We start from the raw sequence: 26,314 nt of genomic DNA, 5'->3' as shown, positions 1-26,314 counted from the left end.
GGACAAAGTTACCAGATCATCTATGATATAATTTACTGAACTGTTATTTGTATATCAGACCTGGTCACCTGGTTCCTCAGAAGTCAAAGACAAGGAGTTATTTACATAGTTGGTTTTTATAGCAAAAAAGAATTGTAAAAAATATAGAAACTTGTTTTGAATATAATTCTATTGGACAGGTTAGGTCACCTTTCTAGTTAGCTTCCTTCAGATTTTTAAGTCCCATGCCAGATGTCCTTTCTTCCAGGTGGCTCCTTTTGTAACCAAGAAAGTGTGCTGGGAAAGAGGAACTTGTGGTCAGTGGTTAGTAGTCATCCCCATCCTCCTTAGAGTAGTCCAAAAGTCATCTTAGATTCTAGCTTGAGAAAAAAATGGGCTTAATTTAGCCTCTGGCTAACCTTTATCCAGCTGCCAGAAAGGGGAACTTAGCCTCTGGTCTATCCTGCTTTCTCTTAGAAAGGGATACTTAGCCTTTGATCAACCTTCCTTTCTTCTAAGAAAGGAAAATTTAGCCTTTTGAAAATATAATAAAAATCTTATGATTATTTTATTCTTCTAAATTATCTGCTACTAAATGATAAAGCCTTCTCAATCTATTTATTACCAAATCTATAGGTAATCTAGACTTTAAGACACTATCTAAATTAATCTGGCTTTAGTTCTCAAAGGTGGGAGCCTAATCCTACAATCAGACTAAAATAAATAAAAAATGATTGATGTCTTTTTTCACCATTGAAGTGTGAGGTGAGGACCTGTACCAGGGTGGTAGCAGTTTCAGAGAAAGAAGGAAGCACAAATGAGTTATAAAACTAAAAATGGCAGACTTTTTGTAACAGGTTTGCATGGGGATAGGGGAGGGTGGGATGAGAGAGAGAATGAGGAATCTTGAATGATACCTAGGTTGTTACCCAGAATAACTGGGAAGATAGTGGTGTCTTCAAGAGTAATAGGTATGGGGGTGGCTAGGTGGTGCAATGGATAAAGCACCGGCCCTGGAGTCAGGAGGACCTGAGTTCAAATTTGGCCTCAGACACTTAATAATTACCTAGCTGTGTGGCCTTGGGCAAGCCACTTAACTCCATTTGCTTTGCAAAAAAAAAAAAAAAACCCTAAAAAAAAGAGTAATAGGTAAGTTAGAAAGGAAAGGGAGGGTTTGGGGAAAAGATAATGAGTTTAGTTAGACATGTTGAGTTTAAGATTTCTACAGCACATCCTAATTTAAGTTGTCCAATAGACAGTTGAAGATATGAGAGTGGAGCTCAGGAGAGAAATTAGCACTAGATAAATAGATCTGAGAGATCATTGCATAGTGATAATAATGAAATCCATGGGAACTGATGAGTTCACCAAGTGAAACAGCATAGAAGGAGAAGAGAAATTGGCCTAGGGATGGATTCCACATTGTTAGCAGACATGACATGAATGAAGGTCCCATGAAGGAGCCTGAGAAGGAGCAGTCAAGCCAGGTAGAAGGAGAGTCAGATGAGGACAATGTCATGAAAACCTGGAGAGAAGAGAGTATCAAGAAATAAGTGAGCAATTGTGTCAAAGGCTGCAGAGAGATCAAGAAGTATGAAGATTGAAAAAAAGGCCATTAGATTTGTCAGTTAAGAGAATGTAGTCCATTAGTAACTTTGGAGAGAGTAGTTTCAGTGAAATGATGAAGTAGAAAACCAGATCACAGAAATAAGAAGAGCAATTAATTAATTAATTAATTGTTTGTCCTTTATTTTCAAAGGCCATGACATCATGGAGGTAATAACATGACAAGCACATGAATTGAATTTGAGTGAGGGGGTGCTATGCTAAGTCACCAACCTCACTTTCTCTTCCAGAACCATCTGGATCCAGTGGCCAGATATGGATCAGGACAACTGGAGATGGCCCTAGATGCGAGGGTGGCACAGTGGAGGGCATCTGGGCAGTTAAGAAGAGTGAGAAAAAAGTGGAATCGCTTATCAATCGTTTATTGTCCTCTCAAGGAGTTTTAGTCACAAAAGACAGTAGAGATATAGAATGATAACCTAGTGGAGATGAATGGATCAAGTGAGAATTTTTGAGGATGAATGAGTCATGGATATATTTGTAGAGAGAGTAAAGAAGCAGCCAACAGAGGTTGAAAAATCAGTGAGAGATTGGGGACAATCTGCTGGAGAAGACAGCATGGAATGGAATTGCTTGTGCATGGAGAAGGTTGTATCCTGGCAAGGAGAAAAGCTACCTCTTCATGTAAAATTGGAGTGAAAGAGGTGATAGTGGCATATAAGATGAAGAACATGGGAGCAAAGGGAGCTCTGTGAATGGTCTCAATTATTTCAGTAAAAAAACTCTCAACTGAGAGAGTTAGGGAAGAAGGAGGGAGAGGAGGTGGAAGAGGACGTTAGGAGGTTTGAGGAGAAATGGAAAAAGTTTGGAAAAGCTACTGTTGTGAGGTAGTAAATTAATTAGAAGGTATATAAAAGGATTGCCTCATAACAGTGTGAAAACCCAGTTGAAGTTATAGAACATAAACTTCCAGCTGCCCACTAAATAGGTTTCATGAACTTCTCCAGCATCATTCAACATATATATGAAAGCAGCAGATGGCAAGAGTGATTGAAGACTCAAATTTTGCAGGAAAAGTATATACAGTGAGGGGGTGAGAGATTCAACAAAAGAGTTGACCTGGTTCATCAGGGAATCAAGATGGGTAAGGGAAAAAAATTTAGCTGATGCTTGGGTCATGGCTTGAAAAAGAACTGCAGGGTTGAAGGATTGGATATCATGGTGTAGATAAATAAGATGTGGGCTTATAAGACAGAGGGCAAGGTGAAATGACAACACTGATCCAAAAAGGGAATATACAGAGTTCACAAACATGGGAGTATGATCAAAAGATCTGCTCATCTTTGTGGCTAAGGTGGAGTGGAGGAACAGTTCATGTGAAATGAATTAGTGGAGGAACTGTGAGGGAGTATCAGTATGTATGAGAAAGGCCTCTATATCAAATAAGATAATATTTGTGAAGTATTTAGCACAATGCCTTGCATATTGTTTGGGCTTAATAAGTTCTTAGTCATTTTCCTGCCTTTCTTCCTGTGTGAGGGCAGGAATTTATGAGGAAAGAGCAATGTATTTTCCAAAAAATAAAGTTTTTATTGATTTTTTTTTGTCTCTTTAATCACCTTAGTTATCCCTAGTAACCCTTCATGGGGAGCCATCCCACATGACAATTGTATTTTTTAAAAGAGGACAAAAAGTCAGCACCATTGAATGATACATTGAAAAAAACCTGTGGACCCCCTTACCTCTATGAAGGGGTACATTGGGAACATTTTCTTATGTGTCTTCATTTGAACCTTATAATTTTGTTACATTTACCTTTTTTTTTGTTATGTCATTGTTCTTTCCATTTCCATTGTTCTTTCCTGTAGTAATCACTATTGTTTTCTTGGCTCTGTCGAATTCATATAGAGTATTTCCACATTTATACATTCATCATCACATTATTTTTTATAGCACAGTAATATGCCATTACATTCATGTAACAGAATTTGTTTCAGCATTCCTTAGTGGAAGGGCATCTCCTTTGTTTCCAGTTGTGGACTATCATAAAAAGTGCTGCTGCAAATATTTTGGCATATATGATGACTTTTTTTAATTGTTGGCTTCTGTTTCAATTTTCCTATTCTTTCAAGACTGGTCCCAGCCTTTCCAACCTTAGTCTGCTTGAATCCCATTCCTGACTTTGGTCCAACCACAGTGGACTGCTCTTCATTTTCCATCTTCAATGATGTGACACCTATAGGAAACCTTTTGAGAACTCCATCACTACTAATGCCCCTCCCAATTTTTCCTTGCATTTATTTTTTACAAAATTACTACTTATGCATACATGGATTTCTATATACACTTTGCAGCAAGGCAAACTCCTTGAGGAGAGAGGCTATTGTACTTGTGCATTTGTATCCCTAGAGCTTTGCACAGTACCAAGAAATAAGTGCTTATAAATACTTGTAATAGACTCATTCATTCAGTTTAGACTTTGGGAGTCAGTTATGTTCTGACTCCTCATTGTAAGTTATTTTCTATCATCATCATCATCATCATTATTTTGCTTTTCATTATGCACATTAAGAATCTTCTGTAGCAGCAATCTAGACATTAATTGTAAATGTAATACTCTTATTAGAGATAGATTTTTCTGAAACACTGCCTTCTATTATTGAAGCTATCAAAAAATGAAATGGCACCATTTATTTCACCAAAGTATTTCTTTACTGACCAAGGAATAATGATTTTACTTAAATGTTCTTTGGCCTCCATATTTGGTCAAACTGCTTTACATTTTCCATATGATTATTTCTTGGTATATACATTATTGTTGCTATTGCTACTAATACTATTAATTTTTAGTACATTTTTATGATGAATGGTGCAACTAGGAAGGATGTCATTTAAAGAGAGAAAGATTCCTTTTAAATTAAAAGAATATTGCCACTTTAAGATTTGGATGGGAATCAAAATCTTTTGTGCCTCAGAAGGTCATTTACTAAATGTTTGCTATGTGTCCCACTCTAGGAATCCTAATTCAAGCAAAAAGGATAGTATTTGCTCTAAGTGATCTTGCCTTCTAATAGGAAAACATAATATCTAAAAGGAACCTAGAAAACAGAGGAAAGGAGCTCTAAAACACAAAAGTAGAGGAAGAAGCTTGAGAAGGCGTTGCCAGCATGAGATGGTCCTTGGAGCTGAGGCAGAGAAATGTGGCAGAGGCTGGGCCAGATTTAAATGTAGCCTGTCTGTATGTCCACTTCCTCAAATGAGGCATTGCCAGGATTATGACATTATCTCATATGATAATACCATGATAGTACAACAATTCCATGAAGTATTATTTCCCTTTTATATTTCACAAAACTGAAGTTCAGAAAGGCTGAGTGACTTATTCACAGTCACATAGCCAGTTATCTTCAGAGGTAGGATATGAATCTGTGACTTTCTGACTCCAGTTCAACTCTCTCTCCATTATGCTATCCTATCTCACAAAAACCAAGAAATATTAATCTGATGCTTTTGTCTGCCCTTCCAGTGACACATGTAGTGAGGTGACCACTCTTATTGTCTTTTCTTCCTTAAATGTGCTGTATCTAATATAACTCTTTAAAAAAATTTTTTTTTAAATTTTATTTATTTAAGGCAGTGGGGTTAAGTGACTTACTTGCCCAAGGTCACACAACTAGGCAATTATTAATTGTCTGAGGTCGGATGTGCCATCTAGCTGCCCCCTGATATAACTCTTTAGTTTTTGTAAGGCAATGGGGTTAAGTGGCTTGCCCAAGGCCACACGGCTAGGTAATTATTAAGTGTCTGAGGATGGATTTGAACTCAGGTACTCCTGACTCCAAGGCCAGTGCTCTATCCACTGTGCCACCTAGCCGCCCCTGATATAACTCTTTAAAGCAAACAAGAAACCTCCTTATCCCTTGAAGGAAATTCTCAGGTGGAAGGCTTTGGCATTTCATACTCAACACATCCAAAACAGAATTTATCATCTTTTTTTCCCAAACTCATCCTGTTCTTGTCAAGAATGCCACTATCCTTCTAAAGTCACTCATTTCCAATATGCAATCATGTATTCCCTTTTCTATGTCATACAACAACCATAATGTTTTAGGACCTCATTACTTCTTTCCTTGAATACCTTCTTAATTTGTTTCTCTGCTGCTTCTTTTTCTATAGTTGACTATAGATAGATCTATCCCATCCCCACACACTTTCTATCCCATCCATTCTGGCCTACTTTATGTACCTTGTATACAGCATTTTTGCATGGGCTATTCCTTATTTCTAAAATGTACTAGTTTCCCATCTCTATTTCTTGGAATCCTTTGTTTCCTTCAAAGATCATTTAGATACCACCTCTTATAAGGATACTTTTCCATTAATTCCTCAGTTGTTTGTGGTTCGTCACTCACCCAACATTACTTTGTATAAATTTTATATATTCTAATTTGGGTACATGTTGTTTTCCTTTATTTTATATTTATTTTTCAATTATGTAGCATTTATTTTTTCTTGCTCACCTCCCTATCTCCCCCTTCGCCTTCCCAGTTGTGGACATCTTTTATAAATTTGAATCAGGTCTTTATATATCTTGGAAATGAAACCTTTGTCATAGAAATTTGTTATAAAAAATTTTCCCTACTTAGCTGTTTACCCTCTCATTTTAGCTATGTAGGATTTATTTGTACAAAAATTTTTAAAATTTGTGTTACCTACAAAATCCATTTTATTTTCTGTGATCTCAGAAGATAAGATTCTTAACACGAAGGATTGTCTTGTTTTTTTTATCGTTGTATCTCTAGCATCTATCAGTGAAAGGCCCAGAGTGGGCATTTAGTTTATACTTGTTGAATTGAATTGAAAAATCTTTATCCTAAGTCTATTCCTCTAAACCACTCCCTGATTTTTGCCATTGATACCAATGTTCTCAGTCATCCAAGTTTGAAATCTTGAAGTTACCCTTAATTTTTTCATCATTTATTTCCAGATGTATCCCTCTGACTCCTTGTAGCAAAGAAAATAAAATAGATAAGCAAAAATAGCAAACATATGGACCTCATCCAACAGTGTACACATTTTATATTTATGTTTCCCATCTTTTCAGTGTTATTTTCCAAGAGAGAATCATTCCCTTTAAATATTGTAGAATTTCCCCTTCTTCTCTAAGCACTGTAGTATTGATACCTGAAATATTTACTTCTACTTGTTAGAAGTAGAAGTAGCGTAATTTAAACAAAATGAAGAAATTTTCCAGAAAAGTTAAAAGGAAGAACAAAAATCGTAAAAGACTAACCCACTAAGAATGATTGAGGCATCATAGTATGGAGAATGTCCATTTACAAGATAACCATGAACAATTATCACCAAATAATCTATAGCCCAAACAAAAGAATAGGAGAAAAGGTAATTACTTATTAAAGCATGAGAAGATAAACGTAGAGATAAATGGAGATAAATGCTAGTCTGTGGACTTTGAGATGGATGAAATATCTCATTAAACTGAATAGTTTGTTAAACAGTGTGGAAAGTAATCAAACTATTATCTGTGGATATAAAAATAGAAAGGGGTTCAAATATACAAAAATATTGAAGGCTTAGGACAGGGCATAGGTAGTTGTAATAGGCTCAAATATGATCTTTCATAATTTTTGCAGTTCTTTTAAATCACATTCTTTTTAGCTTCAACTTTTTTTTTAAGGTTTGCAAGGCAATGGGGTTAAGTGACTTGCCCAAGGCTACACAGCTAGGTAATTATTAAATGTCTGAGGTCGGATTTGAACTCAGGTCCTCCTTACTCCAGGGCTGGTGCTCTATCCACTGTACCACCTAGCCACCCCTTTAGCTTCATTCTTGATAGTAATACTAACTTTGAAACAGTAATTAAAATTTTTATAGCGATTAATATCCTTTTGAGATACAATTGTTCAGGCATAAAGCAAGTTATGCTAGAATCAGAATAACTTTTACTTGCTCCAGAATGTTCATAGCTTGAAAAACAAAAGCAGAGGGGAAAGTCATGGTAACTCTAAAAATATGGCTTATTGAAGTAAATGAATTGTTTATTTTTACTATTTCTGATGATGCTTCTTCTGTGTGTAATTGGAAGACTTCGGGTCCAGAGCTCATTGTGTCAGCTCTTGCCAACACAGCTTTCACATCACACTAAAGGCCAGCAAAGAAGGATTAGCATGCAGCCATTTGAAGCTGAATTTGTTCCACAAAGGGGGTAGATGTGATCTGCACAGGCAGCCAAAGCCAACAAGAGAAGTTAATTGTGTAAATCAATGCAAGCTAGAACTGGACTCCTTTTTGAAAAAAGACACAATGCCCTACAGACTCTAAATAGATCTTTGGGGTTAAGTTGATGTCATATATATATATAGAAGGATCAATATTTCCTGGGCTTTGTAAAGTCAGCCTTTAATGAACCCCATCAGGGCTTTGTTTGGTCATTGGTGGCAGAAAGAGCAAAGGTGATGATGACAGAAGTCCATGTCTTAAAGACAAATCTAAAATTCAGTAGAGAATCCAACCAATGAGAGGAAGCAGACATCAGCCCTTGGATTGCTATTCAAACCTTGAAATTCTGTTGGAAAATGCAATGCACTTGGCAGAAGACTTTCCCAAAGCCTTGTTTGTTTGCCTTCTGGAGGAGAATGGAAAGAGCTTTACTCCTTAACACTGCTCATCCAAATGATGTGGCTGAACTTTCCTGGGATGAATTATGATAAAATGTTGGGGTCTGCCTTCTACAGGTGTTAAACAGTAATGCCCTTCCTAGAGCAGACTTATCCCTTCTTCATGTGCTTGACAAATTTTATGGAGTAAAGGGAAGATTGCGGTTAAGAGCCTCTTACCTCCAGAAACTCTTAACTTGAGCCTTGCTCAAGAACAACTGAAAAAAGCCGCCACCTGTACCATTAAAGATGTTCTTTGGGGGCCCACATCTCTATGTTCACCATTAAGTTTGGGGACCTCTTGATAGAAATTTGTCCTTTATTCTTTTTGTATCTGGTATGCAGCATTGCTCAAAGTATGTAAATAAATGTTGTTGCCTCAGTATGTGTTTTGTTAAAAATTTCCATTTTAATTATCATTCCAGCTGATATTTTGGTAGGTGTTGGTCAATTTATTGGGTCTGAACCTGTGATGTGATTTTATAGGTGGAGAGAAATCCTGGGGATGAAACTCCCTCTTGCCATGCAGATTAGCTATCACCCCAAACTTAGGCTTTGATAAATTGCCTAGGATTCTGGAATGTTAAATAACCAGCCCAGGGTACAGATCAAACATGTCTGAATTGAGACACAAAAGGGGTTCATAGTGGAGATAGTCAGTCTTACCGTCAAACCAAAGTCTTTGTGTGTAAGTGATTTAAAAAGCGCAGCCTGATTTTGTTCATCCTCCTAAACTAGTGCTAAAATCTTTAACCCTCCCCTCACCCTGTCCATTAGTGGTAACTTTACTTTAAGCCTCATGACTAGACCTATTTTGTGGCTAAAAATAAAACTGGATTTTCCAACCATCTTTATGGGGGTGGGGTTGGTAGACATATTTAAAAAAAGAATTAGAGGTTTCATATATACTGACAAGAAGAAAGAATGAGGTTGAAACAAGCAAATGGACTCAAGAGAAGTTAGAAGCATGATGTAATAGCCCAACAGCTATGTGTATAAAGAAAGGTAGAAGGTCTAGCATTGCTGTAATCAGACTACACTGGAAACATTGTGGTCTGCTCTGGATACTTTATTTTAGGAAAGACATTGATAAGCAAGGACAGCAAAATGATGGAGGATCCTTTGTAACATCATATGAATATTAGTTGAAAAAAATTGGTGGGGGCATGACAGCTGGATTTAAGTAGTTAGAGGACTTTCTGGTTAAAGCCAAACCAGAATTCTGGTTGGCCTCACAGTGGACAGAAATTGTTGAGTCAGACTTTTCTTATGAGTTTCGAAGAAGAATGACTTCTGGAGGCTATAGATGCCCCCCAGCCTTTCCCTTGAGATCTCTAAGAAAGGAAAGAGTGACTGCTTTGGGAGAATAGGTTGTAGAAGGGAATTTTGCTTGACTTTGTGATTTGAGAGATGGCCTCTTTCTGAAACTTATTGGGGATTGTGTAGTTTGATATGTTCTCTTTCACCTCAGAATTGCTTTGGTTCTCCTGAGAGAGCTAATTCTGGATTCTGGTTCTTCTTTCAGTTTTTTGAAAACTTCAGCTTTGGGGATCTGTGTCTCAATTCAGTTCACATCTCTCAGAGGTTCTCCACAGACAGCTCTGGATACTATGCTTCCTCCGGGCAAGTTGACTTCTCCTGAGGTGTTGTATTTCTTTCTTTAGGTTTACATTACATGTTGAATATTTTCATGATGCAAGTGTCCAAGGGATTATTCCAGTTTTACTTAGCAAAGATGATGTAGAGTCCAGGGAAGTGTGAATCAGTAACCTGTTAGGTTTGGTCCAGGGAAGTAGATTTATCATGTCCTCTCAATAAATTCATAGCTACCAACCTGATTTCTGAGAGAGGCCTCAGGTGAAGCAGAGATTGGACATAAAGCCCTTAACCTCTCCATTACCAGAAAGAGCCACCTTCTTTTTCAAAGCCCTTCCTTACAAATGAATTTTTAGGGCCTTTCAGGATGACATGCATGTTAATAATGGAATAATAAAATTCTCAAATAGGTATTATAGCCCTTTATTTCTTGGATTTCCTAATATTAAATTATGAATCCCTTCTTCAGTCCCCATTTCCATTTAATAGGCTCTTGACTGGTTTTGTTTTTATTTCTTGAATTTTCTAGTATTAGTACAAGTATTTAAAAATATTAAAAATTCACAGTCTTAAGAAAGTGATTATACCCTTTTGAAATCCTTTCCCTTCTAGTTGTCTTACTTGCTTTGTTCACCACTTTAGGTTTTAATATCTAATTTTTATATAGTTGCTGGGTAGAATGTTTTAAGATGAAGGAATTTTAAAAGTGTGTTCTTGTTCTCAAATATGCTGGAGTTTTTATTTTCTATAAGTTTGATACCTTTACATTTATTTTTCAGATCTTCGCTTTACCCAATCCTTTGTATCTAATGGAATTGCAAACCATGTGGTGGTTTTTATTTATCTCTCTGGATAACAGCAGTGAAAACATTGATGATATCAGCAGGACTATGCAAAGTTCCCTGGGAGAATGTCAGTGCTAAAACTTACTCACTTCTTGCCGCAGACCAGCAGAGGGAGGAGTGCTCACAGCTCTGGCTTTGTCCCACCCGTCTTCCCTCCTTATTCTGGTGTACTGACTGTTAATTTGTTTTTCTCTTTCACCCCTTCTCTCACTCCAAGTCTCTTTCCTTTTATTTTTTATCTCAGGAGAACTCAAGAAGTTTGGGGGCTATATTTGAAGTGAATGACTAAGGCCTTCTCTAAAATCTTCCCATAATATCCCTTTTCTCACTGCTTCCCATTTCCCCCAAAGTCCAACTATCATTTTTCAACATGGTCATTTAACACATGAGAAATGTTTTCTAGGGTTGTATAATAATGTAACTCTTTAACTAATTTGTGAATAAATTAATTTCCAAAACTAAATGTGTGATGCTTTTCCTCAGTGTTTCCAAACATCCTTTTTTCATGACTGACTTTGTGTATTCAAAAATATCTATAGCAATTGTGTGCAGTAAGAATGATGAGCAGGCAGATTTCAGGAAAAACTTGGAAGGACTCATATGAACTGATGTAAAATGAAGTGATCATTGTGCACAGTAACAGCAACATTGTACAATGATCACCTCTGGATGACTTGGCTCTAATCTGCAATACAAGGATTCAAGGCAATCCCAAAGGTCTCATGATGAAAAATGCCATCCACCTCTAGAGAAAGAACTGACAAAGTCTGAAGACAGATTGAAGCATACGATTTTTCACTTTATTTTTGTGTGTATTTCTTTTTCTTTGGGTCTCTTTTTTTTTTTAGTACATGACTAATGTGGTCATATGTTTGCAGGATTGAATGTGTACCATCTCTGGGAAAGGGGAGGTAAGAGAAGGAGAGAAAATTTGGAACTTGAAATTTAAAAAAAATGTTAAAAATTGCCTTTACATGTAATTGGGGCTAATATATTACTTAAAATAAAAAATATAAAAAACAAAACTAGTATTAAAAATGCTTTCATCTTCAGTAGCTGCTAAAGAGTAAGTGCTCTATAAAGGTTTTATTATTAATTTTGTGTCTAGGAATTCTGTGACCAGTCTCTATGTAGGTTTAGTTTGTTTTTACTCTTCCCTCCCCCATTTAGCAAAGGACTTGGTTTTCATAACACCAATTTTTGTATTAAATTTAAATTTTACTTAAATACAGATTATGCTTTCACCACTACTTAAATGGATAAGTGGGACTAGGAAGGCACCAATCTTGTTTTCTCCTGTGTTCTTTCCTGACAAATATTATTACCTGTTTATTCCCTACCCACCCTTATCCTCAGCTTGTTATCTAGTTGGGAAAGACCTGTTCAGAATTCTTAAAGTGTCAAATTGTATGTCAGGTATGTGGAACAATGTTCCTAATCTTTTCAGACTTAGGAACACCTAAAATACATGTCATTAGAGAAATTATAGTAAACGCTAAAATCCCAATAGAACACCACATGGCTTTTTTTTTGTCTGCAATTCCCTTCTAGAAGGTTGTTAATTCATTTTTCCTTTATCTAAAAGGAGAATATTAAGCCAGCATTCCTTTGGGAGTAGCAAATAGAGCTGCTACTTCAGAAAGGAGAGTGACTGGTAGTTTTGATTAGGACTTATTTTTTGTGTTTGTTTTTAAAGCAAGCAGCTTTGCGAAGGATATCAAAAATGTGTGTTCAGGATTCAGAGGCCCCCTTCTCATCAGTTCATGACGTAGTGTACAGGGATTGGTGGGGTGTGCATGATCTCACTTCCCTAGTAGCATTGTCATCTTGTAATTCACACTTTGTGGAGATGTGAATAAATTGTATAAAGTACAGCTTTGTGTTCTGAATTCCTGACTTTATCCACAATTCCAGGAGCAAACTGACCACAAACCGTTTAAGGAAATCTCTTACCAATCTTGAATGGTCACAAGAAATGTAGTGCCACAGTGTATCTGGCATTTCCCAGTGATTCTTTGGTAATGTTGATGGAATAAATTCCCTGTTCTTGCTAAGCTTTTAACAGGTAATCTTGATAGCCCACTCTTGCATTTGGGCTTTCAATCTTTTTATTTTCTTGACTATGCTTCAGTGTAAAGTTTTATTATTTTGCTTCATTTGGAATTTCAAATTTAGTCTCATGCTGCTTGTTCCAAGAATACCTAAAAAAGATACCAGATGCTTTAGTGAAGTTCTCAGCTAAACCTTCAGGTAAATTGTAAAACCTGAAATGGTAACAACTGAGCAAATTTTGCAAATTTGGTCAAGTTTGTTTCCTTCTGATACAGATTGGTTCAGTAGTTTTGATTACATATTTTTTTTTAGGTATTTTTTTTCTGCAAGGCAACGGGGTTAAGTGGCTTGCCCAAGGCCACACAGCTAGGTAATTATTAAGTGTCTGAGACCGGGTTTGAACCCAGGTACTCCTGACTCCAGGGCCATGCTTTATCCACTACGCCACTTAGCCGTCTCCCAGTTCAGTAGTTTTGAACAACCTCCCTTTCAGAAAATTCTATATTTTCTTTCCTTTTAAAACCAAACTATTAAGCATTTTGTGAGGCTATCACTCATTCTGTGTCATCTTCTCCCCTCCACCCCCAAGTCTAAACTGGGCTGGAAAAATGAAATCTCTTTTCTTTTACAGCTTTGGTTCTGGTTTATTTAAAGACCTTGCTCATTAACTTGCTTTCAGTATAAACTCATATTGATTTAGCTTAACAGCCCTTTAAAAGGAAGGTCATCATTACAGAGCTTTGCAGAGGATCATGGGAAATATTTTATGGCCATTTGAGTACCTGGCCCCTAATCTCTTGATGGGGTGACCTTTTGGCTATTCCAGATCCACAACTGGACTGCTATTGCTCCTTACCCTTTTCTGGGAAGGGGTTTCATTTAATATTGGAATGTATTGGAGAAGAACTATAACATCTAAAATTCCCATTTTTCCATTCCAGCATGTTAGCAGTTTTAACTATTGGGAAGCTGACATAAACAGTGTACCTTACTGAAAAATTGGCCAAATAATAGAAGTGGAGTGGCTCAATGATTTCAAGGACTGTGTGGATTCCCAGTTCAACCTTCCTGCCAAGACTGAGTATGATTTCTTTCATTGGAGTTAGATGAAGGTATCAATGCTTAGGACCCTTAATCTAGGACCACCTCTTATTGAATTGGCAAAAATAAATAAAACTCAGAAATGGACCTATTGTTATTTGCTTTTCCAATGGAACTTCTGTCCAGATTGCTGAAGTATTCATATTTAATTCCTAAGCAGATCCAGGATAAAAGTAAAAAATTTAATGTGGTTTTTCCTCTTTCCAAAGAGTGAAATCATGTTTGTCAATTCTGTTCAAATTTTTTTTCAGGTCATAATGACAGTGAAATTTGAATGAAAATATAATTGAGTCCTGAGAGTTACCATATTTTATGTGGCTAGGATTATCCGCTTCCTTTTTTCACTTTATTTGTAATGTAAGCATCACCTTATTCCTCTTCTGATCCTGAGTACTCAGGATCTAGTAGACATTCCAAAGTAATTAAAAGGGGCCACAAAACATATATATGTATATATACATATATATGTTTGAATAGGCATACATAAGTATATATTTTCCTTTTTGAAAGAAAACAGTATGCTTAAGTTCCCTTCCCTCCCTAAATTCATGGCTCACTCTCCAATTTTTGGTGAAGTCCAATGGGGAAATAAAGACCATCTGAAATACCAAGGATACAGCCTCTTGGCATGTGAGATGGGCAGACATTTGCCCTTTAGAATTGTCTTGGTGAAAACTGACAAAAGGACTAATAGTCCCTAACCAGCTGCTTGGGAAGGGAGGACATCTGCCCCTGTTTTCCATCTATTCAGTGTCTAGCTCTGGTGCCCTGATAAGAGCAGGGGAGTCTGAAGACCCACAAGCAATTCTTAGACCTCTTTTGTCTTAATGGAGTCATCCATTACCATAATTTAACTGAACCCAGCTGTCCGACCAGGGGCAGCGTGGAAGTTTACCTGTCCTAGACAGCACTAGTCTTAGAAGTCTGGACTTGGGGTGAAAAGGAAAAAAAAAAGAGGGGCAACTGGAACAAAATACCATTTTAGACAGCTGCTCTTGATTTTGCAAGGTCTAGAAATCCCTAGGGCTGCTTCCTAATCCCATCTTTGCTGGGAAGATGGGCCCGGCACCCTCCTGCCCTTTGTCCTTCTGGGAAGCCTCTGCCCCTCATTAGTCAGGGCAGTGTCCTCCAAGGAACTTGGCCTCCCTTGTTTTAACTCCATCTGTGAGCTGGGTTGGGCTCAGGCTTGTTTTTCTGCGCTGACCATTTGCTTGGAGTTTTTTCGGGGCTCCTGTTCTCTCAATCTCAGTGTCTCTGTGTCTCAGTCTCTCTGCCTCCCCCCTCCCCCTCCTTCCTTTTTTTTCCCTCCAGCCAGGTATGATGATGTCAAACATGATGCTGATGCTACAGTTACAGACACAGCCCCTCCTGGCGCAGCCTCTCTGGTTCTCTCTGCCTTTCTGCTTCCAGCTCTGGGGGTTTTCAGACAAGTGCATCTCCTAATCAGGTCACATTTCATCCAGGACCCACCATCCATCTCTTCCCCCCATCGTTTCTGTGGTGGAGGAGGAGGAGGAAGAGGAGGAGGAGGAGGAGGGAAGGCGACGCTGGGCTGCATAGTGCGGGGAGAGGCAAGGAGATTAAGGCAAAGACAATTTTTTAAAAAAGAAAAGAAAAGAAAAACAAAGAGCAAGCCTCCCCCATCGAGGTGGAAGATGAGCGCCGGGGGCTTCGGGCTGCGGCTGCTGCTGCTGCTGCCCCTCCTGCTCACAGCCGCCCCTGCACCCGGCTTGGCCGAAGGGGACTCTAAGGGGGTCAAGGAGGGGGAGACCCCCGGCAATTTCATGGAGGATGAGCAGTGGCTGTCGTCCATCTCCCAGTACAGCGGCAAGATCAAGCACTGGAACCGCTTCCGAGACGTGAGTGCGCAGAGGCGCAGCCCCGCGGCAGCGTGGGCCGGGGGGGCCGGGGCCGGGGCCGGGGCCGGGGCCGGGGCCGGGGCCGGGGCCGGCTGGGTGGGGTGCGGCGCGGGTGCGGGGCGCTGCGGAGGGGGGCAGCCTGGCAGCCTGGCAGCCTGGCAGCCCGCAGCTCTCGCGGCAGAGCCTCCTAATTGCCTCGCCAACGAGCGTAAACAACATCCAGCCCGGCTCCTGCCAAGCTGCCAGCTCCCCGCCGCCGCCGCCGCGGGGTCCCCCCTCGCCCCTGCCCCTCGCTGACCCCGCAGATCCAGCCCCTTGCTTGGGACCATTTAGGGCTAGAAGAAGGGGAGATGGGGAAGAGACCTCGGGAAGGTGGAGAGCTATTTGCCTTTTCAGGAGGGACAGCAGAAGCAGGGGTGGCCTGGAGGGCAGGGGAGAGAAGAGTGGCCCTCCTTCACTGAGATCTCTCTCCCATGCTCCTTGGGTGAAGTCATAGTTCCCTGCCTCAGACCATCCTTCCAGGCCCTCAGAGGACTAAGAGACTTGGCCCTTTGGGCTAGAGAGGGTCTGTTCTGTTGGTCACCCCGGTCTGGCTAGGGGGGCTGGAGGGAGATGGAAGCCTTGCTCACTAGAATTCCTAAGGTAAGGAAACAAGGTTGTAAAGGTCTGGGAGAAGGAAACTTCCCCGGGCCATCCTGGGTTCCTTTGCTCAGGTCCTCCTCCTGTAGGGAGGTGACAGCCATGGACCTGATTGCATGTTTTCAACCTTTAATGAGCCAACCAGGCTTAGAAAACGGACAAAATTGAAGTCAGAGAATTTGGTTTGGGAAAGGAGCTGAGTACCTGAGGCCTGGTTGGACCGGAGCAGATTGCAAGAAAGAAGGGAGATTCCTTTCTTTCTCCACTCTTCTCAGTCCCCAGTTTCCCCTTGGTCCTTGGTCAGGGCTTTGCAGTGAAAGAGAGGGGCTGGGGGTGGGGAGGAAGTCGCAGGGATTGTGCAGACCGGTTCCTGAGCCAGTGTTGATGCAGCACTTTGTTTACTGGCACCTGTAGATCAGCAGAAATTGAGGGCAGTTTTCCTCAAGCGCCATCACCTTGGATCCTGAGAGCTGTAGGAAAGGGATCAGAGGGTCTGGGACCTTGAAACTGGGGGGACTTTGGAAAGAGAAGACATAATCTATAAAATTGATCCAGAGTCAGTGAGCCCCTTGAAACCAGATCAGCACTCTTTCCTTCTTGCTGTCCCATCCTTCTAGCCTCCCAGTAGGAATCAGTTTAGGATAATAAGGGCAAAAAAATGCATTTCTCCTAATTCTCTTAATAAATATTGCTCACCTGGAATTTGGTTTGAAATATGCTTTAAACACAGAAGTGCACATATGTATACATCCAACATTAGAGATCCTGCTGTAGAATGGGAAAGACCTGCAGTGCGAGCCCAATAGAGTTCGAAAGTGGGATAGTGTGGCAACTGCCAAGGAGCCTAGGCTGAATTCTGTTAAGGAACAGTAGTCTTGATGTTTTGCATTGCTTGAGACCAGGCCTCCAAAGAGAGCTGATGAGCCAAAGTCAGGTCATCTCTACTTTTCCCACTCAGTTACTGTTACCTGAACAGAGAGGGTAGATTAGCTGCAATCTCTTATTACTGCACTGAAAGCAGACGGCCCAGTGAGGGGGCGGGAGCAGGGATGGTGTGATCCAAACACCATGTGTCACTGCCCAGAGCCTGGGCCGGGGACCTTAGCCTCTCTGGGAATTTGCCTCTCTGAGATGAAATCTGTTGAGGTCAGAGGTACTGGGGGAAATGAGTAGGTAATCAAAATTATAATACTTTTTAAAACAAAATTTATAGGACATCTTCACTTTTTACCTTTTCCTCCTTTACTTAACGGGTCAGTCGATGGGAACAGATGATTAATCACTTGGCCCCTACTTCACAGAAGCTCTATCCCTCTAATCCTTTCCCCACCATTCCTACATCTATCAGAAGACAAGTTCTAAATTTGAAATCCTTTGGGATCCTGCCTGATAGAAGCCGTAGGGTGCATACCAATTTGGGTGGTCTTAAATCATCTCTTCAGGGCAGGAGGTCCCTTTAAAGCCTCATCACACACCAGGTGCCAGGCCTGGCAGTGAGAACAGAGACTGCCTTAGCTGCTGGAGGAAAGGGGGGGTGGGGAATTGATCCCTTGGGATCTGTTGGCAGATTCTGCAGGAAAACTGAAGTATGCTCTCCAGCGCAGCCAGAGCTGCTTCCTTTATCCACTCTGAGAACCAGTGCCTGCTGTGAAGGCAGATAGTCAATACAAACCGAGCCTGCTAACAATGAACTTTATTTCAATATTGACCTTGGGCATCTGTGGCCTCCTGGAAGCTGGTCCTGTTTTGAAATTTTATTCCCTTCTCATAGAAGAGAGATTCCATTTAGATGAGACTAAATGATAGATGGGATGTAATGAATCTGCCTTAACCCTGTCCTTTAAAGTGTTAGTCACAGAAATGGCAAAGGGTGCCCTTCTTTTGTGCTATGGAAGGAGGCTATGTGTGTCGGGTGGAGTTGGGGGAAGGGTAGGGAGAGGAGCCGACTTGTGAAATAGGACTGAGGGTACTTATATTAAAGAGGTGCTAATGAATAAAATGGATGAAACCCGAGATGGGAAAGTTCGTGGAGTCTAGAATCAGAATGGGGAAATATTTATAGCCCTTTGGAGTAAGGGTGAAGGGGTGCAGGGGAAACAAGAAATACCCTGGACTGGGATTTTCAGGGACTGGAATGAGATCTTATGGCCTGGGCTGAATGAGATTTGAGTGCAAGTCCAGCCTCATTTACCAGACTGTTTGACTTCTGAGCTAGTCACTTAACCTCACTCTACCTCTATTTCCTCAACTGTAAAATGGGGATAACAATTGGACCCACCTCTCAGGATGGTTGTGAGAATCAAATGATACAGTATTCATAAAGCACTTAGGAAAATGCTTTCCATGTCTTTGACCTGTAATACAATCTTGTTCCATGGAGAGGAGTTCAGACTAGTTGGACTGTCCCCTTTCCCTTTCCTTAACACTGGTGTAAGATGAAAAGTGTCATTTATCTGCTGCATCAATCTTCTCCCCTACAATAAACAGTATTCTGTTTTTAGAATGACCATTTCCTATGTAAGAATGGTATTTTGGAACTTTTTATCTTTCTCCCCCCCCCCCCCCCCCATAACTTTTAATGCTCTGCTGTCCATGGTGGAGAAATGTAATGTTCCTGTTAAGAAAGAAGCAGGAATCTGTCTGGTTCCCTAATCTTGGTCTGTCCATCCCTGCAGTCCCCTGACTTCTGAGAAGCTGGCTACAGCCCCCTCCTCAGCAATGCTGCAATGTGAAGAACCTGAACTGGACTTGCCTTAAGGTTTTTCAGAAAAGGAAATAGGCCCATTACACAGCATTCTCATCAGAATGGGGTTTTTTAGGACCCAGGTTAGAAAGAACTTCCTAACTCTCTCCTCTACTTTAATTAAATTCCTCTTTGGCTTGATCTCAGGAAATCCTAGCTGAAACCTTAGAGAAGGTGGGAAAGGTAGTGGAGGTCTTTTGCTAGTAGAGGTCAAAGTTCATTCCCTACTGGAGCCTGGGAGAGATTCTCATTCATCCCTGGTGGGCTGGCACTCTGTAGGTAGGACCTAGAGACCATTTATTCCAACGTAAATCTACTCTCTAACTTCTTCCCTTTGTTTCTAGTCTTACCCTTGGGGATGAACTGAACAACAATCCTTCAAATTCTGCCATTAGTTCCCTTGAAGTCTTTTCTTCAGCTTGAACTTCTCCAATTCCTTCCATTTACCCTCTTGAGGCTTTTGGGAAGAAAACCCTGGGGTATGGAATTAGGAAGACTAGAATTGAAGTCCTGGCTCAAACACTTTCTAGCTGTGTGATCCTAGGCAAGTCACTTTCTCTGTGCCTTCGCTCTTTGTTGTAAAATGTGGATTATTACAGCTCCTATCATATGGTTATATTGTGAATGTGAGATAATGTATATTAAGTGCTTTGCAAATCTTAAATCTCTATGGAAATGCTAACTAGTTCAGTGATGACATCATTACCATCATCATCTCAAGGCCCATCCTTGGTGTCTTCCTCTGGATGCTCTTCAACTTATCAATACTCAGTGTGCTGTCCAGAACTGAACACAATTATTCAGCTATGGCCTACTCAGGGACTATTATTTCCTTAATCCTGTATGCTATGCTTCTTTTAATGCGGTCTAAAACCAGATGGACCTAGTTAAGGATTAGTAATAGTAATGAATATATAGTACTTTGTAGTTGACAGAGTGCACTTTTGGAGCCTGCTTGGAGAGAGTAGAAAAGGCCCCATTTGGGAGCTAGGAGAGAGACTTCTGGATCCTCTATTCATTATGCTAATTGTATGATTCAGAGCAAACCTCCTAATCTCTATAAACCTGTTTTCTCAACTATAACATATGGCTAGTAATACTTTTACTACCTACCTCTCCGGATTAGTATAAAAGAAATGCTTTGGAAACCTTTAAAGTTCTCTAGAAGTATGGGTCATTATTCTTATTCTTTAACAAATTATCTGATTTGGCCCTCACAACAACCCCTGCAAGGTAGGTAAGGTTAAATGTTTTTATCCCATTTTACAAATGAAGTAGTTGAGGATCTGGTTGCTAAGTGACATGTCCAAGGTTCCAGGTCTAGTAAGCGCCAAGGTTCAATCTGGAATTTAGGTCTTCTGAGTCCAAGTCTGAAGATCTTGCCATTAGCTTTCACAGTTGAGGGCAGCTAGTCTGTGTTTGATCTGAAGAACTTAGTGGCCTCCTCTCCCTCTTTCAAGACAGAGTAGGGATGGGGGGAAAAAGGACTATGCCTTATGACTGGAGTGGGGAATTATTCTACAGAAAAAAAAAACCTTTACTCAAAAACATTAAATGGGAACCAACCCCTAATTAGTCGATAGAATGAATACTTTAATATCCATGAGAAAGTCTACACAATATATACTAAGCTTATGGAATTTGATGTACTTAAGGTGGCCATTATGAGCTGAAAATATTTATAGATTTAAAAAAATAAATAGTTAATGGATTACAAATCTATAATGTATTATTAAAAGGAATTCAGATGTTTTGGGGTTATGCCCAAGATTGATGATTATGACTTTCTCCAAACTTTTCTTTAGAACTTTAGGCTAGATGCCCCAAGAGACTCATACAGTGAGGCAGTTCTAATAGTCTTATGAACACCAGATGGCCTTAATTACAATTGTTGAGCCCCAGAGGACTCCCTTTGTATATTAGGGTTCTGGTCAACCTTTATAAGGGCTTATAGGTGAGTGAGATGGAGTAGATCAAAGATCTCAGAACTCAATCAACAGTGATGCTTTATGACTGAATTTAGTGAGTTCTGTAAAGGGACAAAAGCAGGGCCACATGTTAGTCTTCCTCTTCCTCATTTGATAAGGCTCTCCAGGAAGAGTCCTTCCTTCTGCTACTAACTATAGAGCAGAATATACCACATATGAGAGAGGTGAGACATCTTTGTCTCTTGACCTTCCTCATGGGAAGTAAATAGGATGGACTCAGTGTTCTTGTGTCCTAATGGGAAGAAGAGGCAGAGGAAGAGTGTGGTCTAAAAGAAAGACCACACTTGGAGTGAGATTCCAACTCTGCTACTTACTAGTCATGTAACCTTGAACAAATCTCCTCCACTCCCCAGTCTTTTTGGTTGTTCTTCAGTTGTTTCAGTCATGTCTGACTCATCATGACTCCATTTGTGGTTTTCTTGGCAAAGATACTGTAGTGGTTTGCCATTTTTTAATCCAGCTCTTTTTACAGCTGAGGAAACAGAGGGAAACAGTTTAATTAACTTACCCAAGGTCACACAGCTAGTAAATGTCTAACTCAGGTTCTTCTGATTCCAGGGCTATCACTCTATCCACTGGACCATCTAGCTGCCCCTCAGTCTTTAATTTATTGAATTTATTGAATAAATTGAAGGATTAAGACTGTTTGATCTCTAAAGATTCTTCTTAACCCCAAAAATTCTATTATTCCAAGATAGTTCTTTGCCTTTTTGTGTGTCATGAACCCCTCAGATATCTGATGAAACCTAATGACCTCTTCTCAGTATAATGTTTTTAAATGCTTAAGATAAAATCCATAGGATTATAAAGAAAGCCAATTATATTGAAATATAATTATCTGGATATTTTAAAAACAATTTCATGTTAAGCTAAGAACTCTTGTTCAAAGATAAACCTACAGAAAACTGATTTTTAAAAAAGGTGAGAGGAGATTAAGAACTAACTTTATTGGCTTGGGAATCTGTGATCTCAAATGGGTCAGATCTGCAGCACATGAAGGGTTAAGTGTTCCCTGTTCCATATCTGAGAGTTGGAGGGTTGGGAGGGCAAAAGAAGCCCTAATAGACCATTAGGGTCCTATTCTGACCCTGATGGCAAGAACTATAGGGAAATTTTCTCGCTAATGCTTGAACTTAAAGCTTTTAAAGGATGCTAACCTGGTCATTTCTCTTTCCTACTTCCCCGTGTTCTTTCTTTGAGCCTCAGTTAGAAGATTGTTTAGGAAAGGAGTTTCCATTTTAGATCTCCAGGAAGAAGACTTCATTTTTTTTAGGGTTTTTTTTTTTGCAAGGCAAATGGGGTTAAGTGGCTTTCCCAAGGCCACACAGCTAGGTAATTATTAAGTGTCTGAGGCCGGATTTGAACTCAGGTACTCCTGACTCCAAGGCTGGTGCTCTATGCACTGTGCCACCTAGCTGCCCCTAAGACTTCATTTTTTACATCCAGGCTAAGTCATGGTAGGGGTATGTGCTGTTCTAGGGCAGGGTAGTGGTGATGGGGTGTGGAGAGAATAGCAATATCTCTTTTCATGAAGGGAGTGTAGGGGCCTATGTTTCAAGCAATTTTCATGTGAAAATGGTTATTTGTATAACTGTGAGGGAAAATGTATCTGCACAGGTCCACACCTGGATAGAAAGCTAGGGAGTCAAGGGAGACCTGTGGGTGGGGTAGAGTGGGCAAGTCTGGGCCCAGCCGTTAGCCACATGCATCCAGTTGTTCTTAAGGTATAAATAGCTTTATCCATCAGGGCTCTTGTCCAAGAAATAGACACAGGTGCAACTCCAGTAACATTTTTTTTAGTTCTGATATTATTAATAAGAGGATCTTGGAGTCTGGCCTTTTGAAGCAGAAAAGGAAAGAGATAAGTCCTTTTAAAAAAAAAGCCAGCTCTTTTCTGCATGCTTTGTAGTGAATGACTGCAGTAGTGGCAGTGATGGTGGCTGGGGCAGACAATCAGGACTTGCCTCCTTTTCCTAGGGGAATGAAGGGAATGAAGCAATGAAAACTTCTTTTTACCCTTTGTATTCCTTGACTTTAAAATCCAGAGGTAAGAAACAATGCAAAGACTAATAGACTGCCTTCTGTGGGGGGTGGGAGGGAGGGAAGCAAGATTGGGGGAAAAAATGTAAAACTCAAAATAAATAAAATCTTTCTCAAATAAAAAAAATCCAGAGGTAAATGAAACCTATCTTGGTTTCCAGAAGCAGTTGTTTCTGCCCTCTTGAATGCTGATGCCAGATTTGTAATGGGAAGCATTGGAGAAGAAATGCATTCAAGTCCTTCTCCCTTCATGGATTCTCCCCAGCCACACCAGTTATAGAGCTCTTTACCTGCCTTCTGCTCCTATAGTTGTATTTTTTAAAAGTTTTGTACTGCTATTTAACATTTAATGTGAATAGGATACTCTACCTAGACTAGAAACTCCTTAAAGTTCTATTATGCTCTACTCATAGTAGGTTCTTCCTTAATAAATATTTCTAGGATCACACAATGTTAGAGCTTAGTCATCATCTGCATCTTCCTTCATTTTACACATGAAGAAATGGAACCCTAGAAAAATTAAGTGACTTACCCAAGGTTGAACAGCAAGTTTAACTCTTTAGGTTAGACTGTGCACCTTCTAGTTTATATGTTTCAAGAATGAATGAAATGGAATTGCTTCTTCCCCTGTTTCCCAGCCACAACAACATGCAGCTTTGACAGATCTTACAGATGACACCATTTGGTCTCTTCCCTCTCTCCTCTTTCCTGTTTAAGTTCAGACCTAACCTCTTTAGAAGCAGGCTCCCTACCCAAACAGACATATTCTATGAATTTAGGATGATCCTGCTTCTTAAGGTTGATGAAGAGCAGGAAGAATTTCCTCTCATATCTTTGTACCTTTCTTTCCTACAATATTGGGGTTCAGTGCTGGAAACAAGGGAGGATGCCAAGACCTACTTAAGCTCCCACTTCTGAAAGGAGTGTTATCTCTTTCTAATGTAACATCTTACTAGTAAGGGATAATCCAGTCCCAGACTAGGGTCCTGTTTATCTTTCTGTTTATAAGGCTTAATATTCCTTTACCAAAATCAGGGGAAACTAGGACTTTAGATCTCCTGCATTTCTAATACTTGTAAAGCATTTGACAACTCCAATCTGTGATCCTTCCACATGTCCCAGGGCTTTGGGAATTATTCTTTTTCTTCATTTTTACATTTTATTTATACATTTAATCCCATTGATTTTGGAATTATTTCCTACTTCAAAAGTCAGGTTCAGAAGGTGTCACATAATGAAAATCAGAGAACAAGACCAGCACCCTACTTTCTTAGCTTGGTTCTAGATCTTTCTCCCTCCTGTCCTCATCCATCTCAGTGCTGAACTTTGAGACAAGAGGGAGAGTGAACATTATATTGTAGTTGATACCCCCAAAGTATCGCCCATGCAGAGGAGGCAGTGGGAGTAGATGAGAAGCTGGGTGGCTGGGGGCCCTTGTATTGATGTATCAGTGCTGCCAGGCATGTGATTCTAGCTAGCTGTGGCTGGCACCAAAGAAGTGAGTGATAAGCACATTCTTAGCCTAACAGAAAATTCCTCTGAGTGGGGAGTGGAGAAGATTGGATTTCCAACTTCATTCTGTTTACTTGGGCTCAGCAGAAACCCTCTTCCAACTTCTTCAAGAGGGGAGTAAATATTTAATGATTCACCTTCCCTCCCACTTTCCTGCTTCCAAACCACCTCGAGGTTGTCTCCCATATTTAGTTCCTTATTCAAACTCTCTTCTCTTTTGCCCCATGGAAAGGTAGCTTTTCAAGGTATTTCTGACTCTGATTCTGAATGCCAATTATGGCAAATTCTCTCTTTTAAAATTTTATTAAGGCAATGGGATTAAGTGACTTGCCCAAGGTCACACAGGCAATTATTAAGTGTCTGAGATTGAATTTGAACTCAGGACCTCCTGATTCCAGGACTGCTGCTCTATCCCTGTGCCACCTAGCTGCCCCCAATTATGGCAGATTCTCAATTGTGAAGAGTTAAGAACAGAGACTGTTCTGAAAATTAGGAATTGGGAAGGGAATGGAATGGGCAAGAATAAGTATTTGAGGTTGTCTTGCCCTCCAAGATGTCCTGGCCATCTTTCCCTACAGGACCCCCCCACCACCACCACAGCTTTCAACTCAGGACTATTTTTTCAGTGATCTGTAGAATGTGAGAGTTTAGCCCTTTCTCTGAAGGCCAGTGTTTGGGCAGATTTGGGAATTCTAGGCTGGCTTAATTTCCATACCAGGATATACTACAAATGGAAGACAGGTTCCATTCAGTCATCTGTCATCTACCCCCCTCTTCCTTAGCCAATACTGTAGGATGGAACCAGTTAGCCTTCAGAGACCCCCTTAGTCTGTGGAAGATGGAAGAACCAGAAAAAAGGGACTTAATTTAAGCTGTGAAGATATCAGTGATTTGGATATTAATGAAATGAAATAAACAGCAACAACTGAAAACACCCACTGAGCTCTTACCCACTCGGCTCGGCTGGGGGGGGGTGGCAGGGGGGGAATCTCCCAAGCCCAGGCTTTCTCTGAGCTTGCAGCAGTGGGCCATGTTTCCATGGCAACGGAGCAGAGCTGCAGAGATCAAAGCTGGAGGTGGGTTAGCTTCAAACCACCACAGAGGAGTGTGGTGGGGCTTCTGGAAAATGCTTGCCTGTGTGTGTTTGTCTGTGTGTGTGTGTGTGTGTGTGTGTGTGTGTGTGAGAGAGAGAGAGAGAGAGAGAGAGAGAGAGAGAGAGAGAGAGAGAGAGAGGAGAGAGAGGAAGGGAGGAAGAGAGGGAGAAAGAGGAAAGGGAGAGGGATGGAGAAAGAAAATAGCAACCTAGGTTTCCCTCTTTTTCTCTGGTCCTGTCCAAGAGTGCTCTGATGAAGAAGGCTGTGTCCCTGACCCTGTCACTAATTTTCTTCTTGTGAGCCTAGGCTACTTATCATGAAGAAGGAAATGATTGGAGAGACATGATAACTACCTTACAAGTATTTGAAGGTCTATCCAAATGCAATTCTATTTCATTTGACCTCAGACAGTAGGGCCAGGAACAGTGGGTGGAAATTGTGAAGGGATAGCTTTGCTTTGATACTAGGTAAAATTTCCTAATAGTAAAAGTATTATGTTTTATATAGGTTTAAGCTTTCCTAGAACATTTTGTATTTGTTATCTTGATTTCACCTTTGGAGGTCTCAGTTTCCTCTTCTGTAAAATGAGGGGATTGGAAGAGGTGACTTCCTGTTCTAAATCC

The 26,314-nt window shown here is 40.2% G+C and overlaps 2 protein-coding genes across 7 annotated transcripts in view; both read left to right on the top strand.

The window, feature by feature from the left end:
• Positions 1 to 12,807, top strand: part of ASCC1 (activating signal cointegrator 1 complex subunit 1) — a 135,324-nt gene extending 122,517 nt beyond the window's left edge. For 3 of the 6 annotated variants that reach the window (XM_074232788.1, XM_074232789.1, XM_074232790.1), the window contains exon 10: positions 1,836 to 9,740. In XM_074232788.1, the coding sequence (XP_074088889.1) occupies positions 1,836 to 1,991 (156 nt within the window). In that variant the 3' untranslated portion in view covers positions 1,992 to 9,740. The other 3 variants (XM_074232791.1, XM_074232793.1, XM_074232792.1) reach the window with 3 other exon arrangements.
• A 2,144-nt stretch (positions 12,808 to 14,951) lies between these two features.
• Positions 14,952 to 26,314, top strand: part of SPOCK2 (SPARC (osteonectin), cwcv and kazal like domains proteoglycan 2) — a 35,870-nt gene continuing 24,507 nt past the window's right edge. The window contains exon 1 of the mRNA XM_074232786.1: positions 14,952 to 15,675. Within this exon, the coding sequence (XP_074088887.1) occupies positions 15,472 to 15,675 (204 nt within the window). The 5' untranslated portion in view covers positions 14,952 to 15,471. The remainder of the gene's footprint in view (positions 15,676 to 26,314) is intronic.

This window comes from Macrotis lagotis, chromosome 4, assembly GCF_037893015.1.
Source record: "Macrotis lagotis isolate mMagLag1 chromosome 4, bilby.v1.9.chrom.fasta, whole genome shotgun sequence".
Taxonomy (NCBI): domain Eukaryota; kingdom Metazoa; phylum Chordata; class Mammalia; order Peramelemorphia; family Peramelidae; genus Macrotis; species Macrotis lagotis.
This window is presented reverse-complemented; position numbering and strand designations above follow the sequence as displayed.